Source organism: Neovison vison, chromosome 8, assembly GCF_020171115.1.
Source record: "Neovison vison isolate M4711 chromosome 8, ASM_NN_V1, whole genome shotgun sequence".
Lineage (NCBI taxonomy): Eukaryota > Metazoa > Chordata > Mammalia > Carnivora > Mustelidae > Neogale > Neogale vison.
The window spans coordinates 80,562,943-80,575,286 of NC_058098.1; the positions used below are offsets into that span (position 1 = coordinate 80,562,943).

At 36.2% G+C, this 12,344-nt stretch overlaps 1 protein-coding gene across 3 annotated transcripts in view; it reads left to right on the top strand.

Annotated features, from left to right (window-relative positions):
- Positions 1 to 12,344, top strand: part of VRK2 (VRK serine/threonine kinase 2) — a 115,751-nt gene that overhangs the window by 95,300 nt on the left and 8,107 nt on the right. For 2 of the 3 annotated variants that reach the window (XM_044264004.1, XM_044264005.1), the window contains exons 11-13: positions 315 to 481; positions 5,627 to 5,788; positions 6,076 to 6,135. In XM_044264004.1, coding sequence (XP_044119939.1) covers positions 315 to 481; positions 5,627 to 5,788; positions 6,076 to 6,135 — 389 coding nt within the window. The remainder of the gene's footprint in view (positions 1 to 314; positions 482 to 5,626; positions 5,789 to 6,075; positions 6,136 to 12,344) is intronic. The other variant, XM_044264006.1, reaches the window with a different exon arrangement.

The window sequence follows — 12,344 nt, forward strand, 5'->3', positions numbered from 1 at the left end:
TGTAGTTCTTAGCAATTGCACTCCGTAAGTCAAAATCACTAACTATAATCTTAAAAATTAGCTTCTTTTGATTAGTGAAAAATAAACATACCAACAAAGATATGTAAAAAATTACTAGTTTCTCCCATCTTGTCACATCTCCAGGTCACTGTATTTCAGTCATTTTTGGGTATCATTTGAAAAGTGCTTTTCACCAAAGTGTTCACTCATAGTTTCTTCAGGATGTGTGTTGTGTGCATGTGTAAGAGAATAGAGAGGTTTTGACAATTCTTGCCCATTATGAGTAACATTTAAAAAAATTTAACACTTCACAGGTGAAATAGCCGAATATTTGGTATGTGCTCATAATTTGGCATATGATGAAAAGCCAAACTATCAAATGCTCAAGAAAATCCTGAACCCAGGTGGAATACCTTTAGGACCACTGGAGTTTTCCACCAGAGGAGAGGGTGCAAATGTGCATATCCCAGACAATCAAAAAGTAAGTAATTTAGTCCCTGGGACCCTAGGATTACCTTCTCTGAAGCTTTTCTACCAAATGAAGTTGTTTGGGGTCTCAAAAGGAGTCTGACAACCCAGTTTCTTGCTTATTATATGTAATTACTAGTTCTCCTCACTCAGCTCCAAGAAATTTTGTTGAAAGTTCTTTTGACCTATTGTCTCCTAGAGAAAAACAGGAGGATCCATAGCCAATTTAGTGTACTGTTAAAGAAAGCAGTGACTGAGGCCACAGAGATATGACCACGGTCAGATTAAAGGCTAATCTGACTTTACTCATGAGAACCTTTATTTGCTGATTTTCTTCAGATCTCCGTAGTTACTTCCCTCTGGTTTTGCTTACCAGTTCGGTCATAATTTGGTGGCAATCATAGTGATACTCTTAAATTTAACTAGGTGACTTGTGTGTACTAATACTTCAATCTACATTTTTTTTTTTTTAAGTTACACCTTTTTATTCTTTACTCTGTAATTTTCCAACTGACTGGCTCACACCTACTTAAAACAGAACTTGAAACAATATACAAGAATTAGGACTTAACGTTTCTCGGAGGGCGGGGGCAACTTGCGACTGCTGTGAGCGGCCTGACTGGGTGGGAATCCAAGTGTCCAGTCCTTCCTCGATATGGTCCATATGCAAAAGATGTGGGTGGTGGTGGTGGGGTTTCCTGATGTGTGTACAATAAGGTAGGGTCAGGATGCCATTCATTTTTAATATTTCTTATGAACTTTGGATCATCGCAAGTGTTCGCGAGCCAAGAATGCAGGATGCAAACTAATGTGACTGATAGGCTGCGAGATGAATGGTGAGTCAAGTATCAGTGCACAGATGGTTCTGATTTGCTGAATTTTGTAGCTGCTGCAACTGAAGACATAAAATATCCTTCTAGTCATAAATTAGCTCTTTGGAAGCAAAACCTTGGCACCAGAGCTTTACAACCTTCAATTAGTAGGGAAAGAAGTATTTGAATGACTGTGGTATTGACATCTGTAGGCCTGCATAGTAATCATTCCTAATAGAAGAGAATATCTGTTTGAGGAGGTTTTGCATGGCTAATTAACTACCAGTGAGAATATGTAATTTTTTCATGATCTCCTGATTGTCACCTTTCTCTCATGATACAATTACATTTTATTGTAGCAAATGCCTCACAAACCAATTGTCAGCACTATTTACGTATTGCAGAAGGCAGAACAAAAGTTCATGTTTAATAAAAAGCCAGTGGATTTTGATCTTGGTAATTACTGAGACTTATTTTAACAGTTTTATTGACTTTTGTGTTTTTATCACTTTTGCAACAAAACAAAGAGCCATTTCCTTAACATAGTATTTCCCTTGCAATAATGGTCACCACTTAATCTACACTAATTTAAGTAGATTTTTTTTCCTTTTTCGGAGCTTTTCAGTTTCATAAACTTAATTGAAATATAAAGGAAGCCATTTTAAAAACTGATAGTTATATTCTCTGATGTAAAATTCTAATTATTATTCACCAGAATTTTCAGTTTCATCAAAAGTAAAAGATGTTTGTTGTGAAACCATTTTTATATGCAGATAATAGATCACAAAACATTTTTCCAATGTGTATTTTTCCAATGAACCTCAATCAAAAATATTTTATTCTTCCCTTTTGATTACAGCACTTTATGAGTAAAAAGAAAACACAAAGAATAATGTGCATTCTTAAGACCTTAGTTAATTTCTAACAGTATGACCAGCCCCAGTGTATAGACAGTAAGATGATTTGAGGGTGTATTCTACAGCAGATCAGTATTTATTGAATAATGACTTAACTTCTGTAGTATTTTAAGTGCACAAATGTATTTAATAGTCATAAAAATGGGTTCACCATGTGGCTAAACCCAAAGTATCTGAATTTTTATTTTTAAAGTTTACAGATTTGGTAATGTTGCAATAATCAAACTTGACAATGTTTAAAGGCAAAATATGACAATGAAAACTGTTATGTACTCAGTTCCCGTGAATGATAGAAGTATAGGATAGTTTCTGCGATTGACTACCTTCATAACAAAAATCATTTTAGGTCCAGAATGAGCACCAGTCACATGGCTCCAAATTTCTCTCTTTTTAATCACAGACAGAATCCCCTTACTAATAACTAAAAACATCTCTTGTTACTTCAAACATGGCTTACTCTAGTTATTTAATAGAATACTGAATGAATTCTGGACTTAAGATTTTTGGACAAAGACACTTAAAAACAAGTCAGTGAGCCAGAAAACATACAGAGTTAGATAAACAAAATATTTATATTATTCAGTATTCAAAAGAAAGTTATAAATGTTTAATTTGTCCAAGTTATTACCCTCAGTATAAATGTTGTGCCTTTTAAATTTAGTGTTCCTAACACAAATATGTTTTGGTTAGGTATTAGAAAATACCACATCACCATAAGAATCTTGGCAAACTTACAGCATGTTTTTGCAAAAGAAAAATGAGGTATTTTTCCAATACTGGGTTTTACTAGGCATCATAAACTGTTCCTGTAAACTGAGCTGCTGCCTTGCACAAGTCCTCAAATACTGTTACTAGAGTTAAATTGGAAATGAATTTTTGTCAAGACAGGAGAGACACTGATATTTTTTTCCTCAAAAGCAAAATCTTTTGGGGCATTTGCCTCAATCAAAATGATGGTCTATGTAGCTGAAATCACTCTTTAGCAGCTCCGACGGCTCCTGAGGTAACACTGTCAAATTAGAAGAATCTATCATCAGGGCTACCACAGTCTGTTGATGCCTTCCACTGGGATTTAATGTCCAAAATTCACTGAAGGAAACCATATTTCAGTAAGAACGCTTATTGAGGTGAGCTGAAGCTCTAGAATTCCCAGATGAGAATGCTAAGCCAAGCTGGAAAACCAGCATTATTGAAGACCTCCATTCAATCCTTGAATAAGCTGTTTCTTCAAGAGCCAGTAGTGGACCCTTTGATCAGCTTATCACATCTCCCTCGGTGTTGGGATACCCGAGTCCATGCTGTAACAGCACAGAGACCTGGGCATAATGAGCCACCCATCCTTCCGAAATGCTCGACCTAGACAGAGGAGCAACTGTAGGACAGTGAAACATTCAAGCTGTCCTACATTTCAGACAAGTGCAAGTTTGTCCTTTCATTTACCCTGAATCTGAGGCTCCTAAAGCAAATCCAGGGGTGAATATATTATTGGTTGTAGTAATCTTGCACTGAACTTAAAAATTTACACAATTCTTTCTTGAGCCTTCTCAAAATAATTCTGTTAAGCTTGTCTTCATATTTCTGTGTGAGAAAAGGAGAGTATAAATTCTCAGCTATGAGCATATTGCTGGCTTACTGAATTTTAGGCGGCCAGAGTATTCCTGATTTCTTAGAATACCGTGAAGTGCTGGTGGAAGATTAAATAAAAAATGTCTTATTTGAATAGCCACTTTCTTGAAAATGACCCAAATTTGGACAGTAGCATTTTGTTTGATTATGTGAGATGCCCAGAGTGTTTCCTGTACTTATTTATGTATTTGAGAAAAGTTTTACCTCTGTTCACAACTGAGAGTAAAACTTAATCATCCCATTCCGCTCTTACCGTTTCAAAAAAGTTTCCCTAGAAATAGAAGTTTTTCATAAACTGGATATCACTTTATTAGCTAGAAGTGCTTATGGCAGCACAACCTAACCATCTAGCCAACTGACAATCCAAACAGATCCAAGAGGCACCATCTCTTCTAGAAAGCCTCACGGAGGACTGACTATATTAGATCAAATTTTGTTTGTACAACAGAGGCTCCCAGGCCAAAAACCGTTCTACCTAGAGTGCCTAGCATCCAGGAGGCTTTAAAAACCTCAACTAGTATCTCAACTAATCCTTTATATCATGAGACACATTTTCACGATGATGGGCAAACTAGTCTTTTATTAGGATGAATGGTGTACAGCAGCCTTGGGAAACCCTTTGTTTCACCCTGTGGTATGATGAGCATTTATCACCAAGATGACTTCAGTGGGAGAGAGCCTCAGAAGATGGTTACACACATGAATTTCTCCAGTAGTTTGGGAGAGTCGAGTGGTGAAAATAAAGAAACCCTGAGTGATGAGGGAACAATTCCAATTGTCAGGTTACTGAAAAGCAATGACTTTGCTCTCCTTTGAGAAGCTGGAATCCAGGAGGAGGGGTGAATAAAGAATGGTGTTGTGACAGCTTAGACCTAGCCACAAAACACCAGCATATTTTAAAGGGAAGGAGTGAACACATTTGGCAATAGAAGCTAAAAATCGAGAGACTACAAATTAAGGCTCTGCTTGCCCAGCCAATGTAATTCATCCTCCGTTTTGGCACTGGCTACTCCATTATTTCCCCTTGTGCTGTTCCTATCTTCTGCCCCCTATTTAACCCATGAAAAAAGGTGATGGCACTTTCAGCTGCTGTAAACATGAAGCTGCTGAGCAAATACTTCACATAAGGGTCTTCACTGTGGCTTTCAATCTTCCAACTCTATTGTGGGATCTGCCCTTCTATTTCCGTGTCTACTTCAAGGTTATTGAGAGTCAGTCATCCCCCAGAAAACACCGTGGTGTGAAAAAGAAACCTCAGAGGCAGCAGGCTTATTGTAGAACTTAACCTCTGATACTGGTTCACAGTACTAGGTGACATGAACTGTGACTCATCTGCTGAAAGGTTAAATTACCTGTATAAAAAAAGTAAGCAACATCATAAGCTCCTTTTATACGTTCACATTAATTAGGCTCACTTCAATGGTAGAGAACTAAGATTCTAATTAATAAGAATTTAAAAAGATGTATTGGATCCACTCCCAGCAAAGGTTAATAATGAATTCATGTGCAGTTTGAGAATGTGACAGTTTTCTGTAAAAATGCCGTTTTCAATAAGATAATTTCTAAAGAGCGTACAACAGTGACACTAATTTTAATTGGTCTTGTACTATTGATGAGAAAGGTCTGGATCTTGCCAACTTCTATATTCTTTCCATAACATCCATTTGTTGGTTTCCTCTTTATTTCTTCCTTTTTACAAACCTTGGCAAGTTCAGAATTTTCAAGAATCTGGATGTGAATGTTTTTTTTTTTTTAAACAAGTGTCAAAAGTTTTCATTATACATGATTACTCTCTATCAACAGGTTGTTTCTCTAAAGGCTGCCACAAAGCAAGTCAATCAGATGCAAAATAGGTTAATAGAGAAAAACATCCATAGTGAGAGAAGTGCTGAATCCTGCTTAACAGGGAGAGAAGTACAAAAAGTGGAGCCAGCGACTGGATTGCTTAGCAGTGAGACAGTTCAGGTGAGAGGCTTTTTGTTGTTTCTTTTTACCTTCATGTTGCATTAGAATATGCCCTATGGGAGTAAAGAAATTGTATTTTCTCCTGAGGGCCAAGGTTGTATGGTTTTGCTAAATGAGAAAGGGCAGAAAACGATCCTATCCAGTGGATAAAATCAAAGCAGCCGACACCAGTCATCACAGAAACAGAATGACAGTGAGCCCATTTGCGTACAGATCTGATTTCTTTCTTTAGCCTAAGAATGTAATGAAGTGCACTTAAATTTTTTATGCCATCTATGATCCATCAGGGACTCTTAACATCTTCATCTCTGATGTGGGTTCCTCCAGCCTCACCCTTACAATCGAAGGTAAGTGAAGAGTCTCCCTGTTGATATGGTTGTATTTTAAAATGATGCATTTTTTAATGTTATTCCATCATTTGGTCGGGTAGTGACCTCCCTTTAGCAGAGGACTCGTCCAAGCAATAGCAAGAGTCCTTCCAGAGCTAACCTTTTTTTTGACAAGAAGAAGCATACAATATATTTATATCTTCAGTGAAAAAGAATTTTTTTCCAAAATGACCAACATTTTCTATCACTTATATACCATCATTTTCCCCCAAATGATTTGAGGTAGTTTAAAATGTGAAACAGGATAGTTTAATACCACCATCTTCAGTTTCCCACCCCCCACCCCACAAATTGGTATATCAGGCAGCTGGGATGTTAATCACTAAACTGAACACTGAATTTGGCTCTGAACTTCTTGGCAGCCAGAACGAAAATTAGACATATACAAGTTGGGCATTTCTTATCCAACCAGCAAGCATGCATGTTTATCCAGAGAATGCTCTTTAGTACTAGTAAGAATCTTTTGCAGTTATAGTTCCCATTTATAAAATTACGATACTGCTTGGAGACAAATTTTTGAGATTTCTTGAGTGTTCTTTTTCAACTGTTACTGTCCACCATAATCACTTACGTATGGAGGTAGGGAGGGACTATAAAAAAAAAAACAAAAACTGATGCCCAGGTTCTAAAGCAAAGACATTGATTTATTTTAATTGGGATAGCATTGTGATACATGTGTACAGATTTTTATCATTCCAGAAAGCTCTTTGTTCTCTTTCTCAGTTAGACCCTTTCTCCCAGACAACCACTGTTCTGATTTTCATTACTAGGCTAGTTTGGCGTCTTCTAGAAAGTCACATACCATATAGTCACACAGTATAAACTCTTGTGTCTGGCTTTTTTCATGCAGCATGTTTTGTTTTGTTTTTTTTTTTTTAAGATTTTATTTATTTATTTGACAAAGATCACAAGTAGGCAGAGAGGTAGGCAGAGAGAGGGGGAGGCAGGCGGGGTGCGTGGGGGGGAGGCAGGCTTCCCGCTGAGCAGAGAGCCCGATGCAGGGCTCGATCCCAGGACCCTGGGAACACAACCTGAGCCAAAGGCAGAGGCCCCGACCCACTGAGCCACCCAGGTCTCCTCAGCATGTATTTTTGAAGTTCATCCACATTGCTGCATGTATTAGCCATTTCTTCTTTTTCTTGTTGAGTAATACTCCATTGTGGAACTACATCATAATTCATATATCCAGTCTCCCATTAATAACTGGGGTGCCCCTGGCTCTAGTCACCATGAATAATAGCTTTGTGTCACAAGTCCTTCTATGGATACATTTTGTTTGTCCTGAGAAGTGGAACTGCTATTTCATAGGGCAGATGTATGTTCACCTTAATAAAAAGTTGACAAATACTTCCATTTTATACTCCCACCAGTAATCACAGATCCTCCCCAACATCTGCTATTGGTCTTTCTAATTTTAGCTATTCCAACATTTATGTATTAGTATCTCCATTGATTCCAGTTATCATGTACCTGATAATTAGTATCTTTGGGCACTTTTTCATGTGCTCACTGCCCATCCTGTATCTTCTTTCATGAAATGTCTTGATCCATTTTTATGTGGATGATTGTCTCTTTATTACTGAGTTGTAGGTATTCATCACATAGTATATATCTATACTATGGATATGTTCTAGTGTGTAGCCTATCATTTATTTAACAGTGTCATCAGTGAGCAAAAACTGTTATTTTTCTTTGAAGTTCAATTTGTCATTTTTTTTTTTCTGTAAAGAAACCTGAAAAAGTTTTGCCTATCTTAGGGCCACAGGTTACTACACCTTTTTAAAAAGGCTTATAGTTTTAGTTTTCATTTTGAGTCTCTGAGCCATGTCAGATCATTCTGGTGTATGGTGTAAGGGGTTAAGATTCCTTCTCTTGCATTATAGAGAGCCAGCTGTCTCAGCACCATGTGTAAAAAGAGGTTCCTTTTCCTAATTAAGTTTCACAGGAAACTTTTTCAAAAGTCCCCTGACATTCTAAGTAACGGTCTGTTTCTGGACTCTCTCCTCTTCTCTCAATCTCTTTGTCCTTATACCAGAGCTACACTGCATCAATTACTGCAGCTTCACAAGTTCTGAAATGAGTAGAAGTCCTTCAACACTTTTCTTCAAGAATGCACTGGCCATTTTAGATTCTGTCCCTTTCCATAAAATTTAAGAACCAGTTTTTCAATTCCCACTAAGAAGCACAATGGGATTTTGATGTGATTCTACTCAATCTAAAGATCAGTTTAGGGGCAACACACTGGAGTCTTCGAAAGCATGAAACTGATACTCCTCTCCATTTATATAGATCTTTAATTTCTCTCAACAGTGTTCTGTAGTTTTTTTGTGTAGACATCTTACACATTTTCCATTAAAATTATCTCTAAATATTTTAAATTCTATTGTAAATATAATTTTGTATATTGACCTTGAGTCTTGTGATCTTTCTAAATTCACTTTTTAATTCTAGTAGTTCTTTGATAGATTCTTAGAATTTTCTACATCATCAGGCATGTTTGTGAATGGGAGTTTTACTTCGTCCTTTCCAACATGTATGCCTTTTATATCTTTTTTTCATGCTTTATCACACCTGCCATGACCTCTAATACTACATCAAGAGTGGGCATTCTTGCTTTGTTCCTTTTCTTTGGTGGAAAATTCTTTAACCATTAAATATGATGTTAGCTAAAGGTTTTTTCCTAAATGCCCTTTATCAGGCTGAGGAAATTTCATTGTACTTTGTTGAAAGAAAGCAAAATTTAAGTCATGGATGTATATTAAGTAATTTTGGGGATCTCCTGATCATATGATTTTTCTCCTTTACTAGTATAAGGAATTACATTGGTTTTTGAATATTAAATCAACCTTTTGTCTCTGGATAAAACCCATTTAGTCATAATGTGTTGTCATACTGAATTTGATTTGCTATTATTCCATTAAGGGGTTTTTCTTATATCTACATTAATGAGAGATCTTGATCTGTAGTATCTTTCCTCATAATATCCTTGGGTGCTTTTGTTTTCAGGTCATTGTATCGGTTGGAGGTGTCTATTTTCAGGAAGTGTTTTACTAAGATTTGTCTTTCATAATTGTTTAATAGAATTTAGTAAGAAAATCATCTGAGTCTAGAGTTTTGGAAAATTTTTCATTATGAATAATGAAATTACTAGATTTTCTTTTTCTTCTTGTGTCAATTTTGGTAATGTGTATCTTTCAAGAAATTTGTCCATTTCATCTAAGTTCTCACATTTCTCAGCATTATGTAGTTCATGATACTATTATCCTTTTAACATCTTCAGTATCCATTTTGATTGTCCCTTCTTTCATTCTTGACAATGGTAACTTTTTAGTTTCTTTTTCTTTTTTTGATAGTCTAGCTAGATGCCTATCATTTTTATTGATCATTTCAAAGAACCAGTTTTTGGATTTGTTGATTTATCTACTGTTGATTTTTTTTTCTATTTCACTCATTTCCATTCTTCATCATTTCCTTCCTTTTACTTATTTTAGGTACTCTCTTCTTTCAAGCTTCTTAAGATAAAAGCTGAACTTAAGTCTCTTTTTTCTAAAATGTATAGTGGGGCGCCTGGGTGGCACAGTTGGTTAAACACCTGACTCTTGGTTTTGGCTCAGGTAGTGATTCTGGCTTCATGGGATTAAGGCCATAATCCTTAATCCATAATCCTGTGTTGGGCTCTGTGCTCAGTGTGGAGTTTTCTTTGTGTCTGTGAGTACTTTTGTAAATTATGAGACTGACGCGCTACCTACTGCGCTAACGAGGCACCTTACTTTTGTAAATTAACAGAGTTTGTCCTTTTCTTTTATACAACCTCACAAAACTTCCTTTTAATCTATCCATATCCATTTCATATAATCATCGTAGTTGAGTTAAATCTACAATCTATTTGATTTCTTTTTGCCCTGTTTATTGTCACTTTTTACCTCCCTCCTGCTTTCTTTTGGAATAATGGAGAATTTGTCTCTCATCTCTTCAATTTTTAAACTATACTTTTTGGGGTTCTTTTTTGGTTTCTGGGCTTTTGTTTTTTGTTGTAGTGGATACTTTAGCTCAGCAGGCTATGGCCTATGGGCCAAATTCAGCAAGCCACCTAATGCTGTAAATAGTTATATTACAACCTAGCCAGATTTATTTGCTAAGTCTCTTACATATTGTCTACAGCTTCTTTCATGCTATAGTGGCAAAGCTGAGTAACTGTGTCACAGACTGTCTGCCCCAAAATCCTAAAATATTTACTATCTGCCTTTCAAAGGAGAAGTCTGCAAACCCCAGCTCTAAAACCACTCTAATAGAAATATAATGTAAGTCACATACGTAATTTTAAAGAAACAAGTAAAGTTTACCTTAATAATATACTCTAATTAAATCAGTATCTAAAACATTGTAATAAAAATTGAAACATTTTATATTCTTTTTTTCATAGTAAGTCTTCATAATATGGTGTATTTACTAACAGAACACCTTAATTCAGACTAGCCATATTCCAAGTGTGCAAGTCATATGTGGTCAGTGGCTACTATATTAGCATAGCTCTAGAAATTACAGTATACATCTTAAACTTAGATACCACAATCTACCTTGATCTAATATACCATTTCATATCTAATGTAAGAACCTTGTGAAAACACATTTCCATTTATCCCCATCCTTGTTGCTATCAGTCATACATTTCATTTTTATAAAACTAATTCATATGTAATTAATTCCACAATGCAGTTAACTATGGTACTTTAAAAAATCAGTTTGTTTTTTTTTTTAAAGATTTTATTTATTTATTTATTTGACAGACAGAGATCACAAGTAGGCAGAGAGGCAGGCAGAGAGAGAGAGGAAGAAGCAGGCTCCCCGCTGAGCAGAGAGCCCGATGCGGGGCTCGATCCCAGGACCCCGAGATCATGACCTGAGCTGAAGGCAGAGGCTTTAACCCACTGAGCCACCCAGGCGCCCCAGTTTTATTTCAAATTAAAGGAAGAAGAAAAAGTCTTAAATATCCCCATTTGAGTTTACAGTTGGTTCATTTCCCTTCCTCCTAGAAAAATTCCTTTAGGGGCACCCAGGAGGTTCATTCGGTTAAGTGGGCAATTCTTGGTTTCAACTCAGGTCATGTTCTCAGGGTGCTGAGATCAAGCCATGTGTCAGACTCCCCACTCACTGGGGAATCTGCTTGTTTCTCTCTCTGACCCTCCTCCCATCCCTGCTCTTTCTCACCTTCCCTCTAAAATAAATACATAAATCTTAAAAAAAAAAAAAGTTTGATTAACATTTATTGTACTACAGGTTTCCTGGAGACTAATTCTCTCACTTCTTACCTGTCTAAACTATCTTTATTTCACCTTTACTTTTTTTTGGTGTGGGGAGAGGGGGAACTATATTTTACTTCCGAATTTATTAACATTTTAATATAATTGCAACAATAACAGAGAGCTCCCATGTACCCTTCACTCAGCTTCCCCAATGACCATCCTATAACCATAGTATAATTTTCAAAACCAAGAACATATTAACTACCTTATTTGGTCATCAGTTTTTACATGCATTTGTGTGTATGTTCCTATACAATTTTACTATATGTGTAGAGTAACCACCATAATTACTCTACAGAACTGTTCTAGAAAGAAACTCCCTTACAATGAAACTTCTGTGTGTTGCTTTATAGGGGCACCTTCCCCCTTATCCTAATCCCTGGAAAGCACTGATTTGTTCTGCATTAGTATATTTGGTATCTTCAGCATGTTGTAAAAATCAAATTATCAACTATATAACTTGTTGAGATGGGCTTTATTTCATTCACCATAATGCTCTAAAGATCCATCTGAGTTTTGCATGTATCATAGTTTAGTTCATCCCTTTTTATTAATAAGTACATAGTATTGTGGATGTAGTGTTGAACATGTGAGTTTCCACTTTTTTACCTTTCACCATTTAGTATGTTAGCTATAGATTTTGGTAGGTGTTCTTTATCAAGTTTATAAAGGTCACTTGCATTTCTAGTGTATTAAAGTTACCATGAATGGGTACTGATTTTATCAGATGGTTTGCTTTATCAGTTAATAATACAATCATATGATTTTTCAGCTTTATACTGTTGCCACGGTGGAAGACATTTATTAGCGTTTGAATAAGACACTGAACTAGTCTTTGACTCCCTGAATAAACCGCATGAGGAT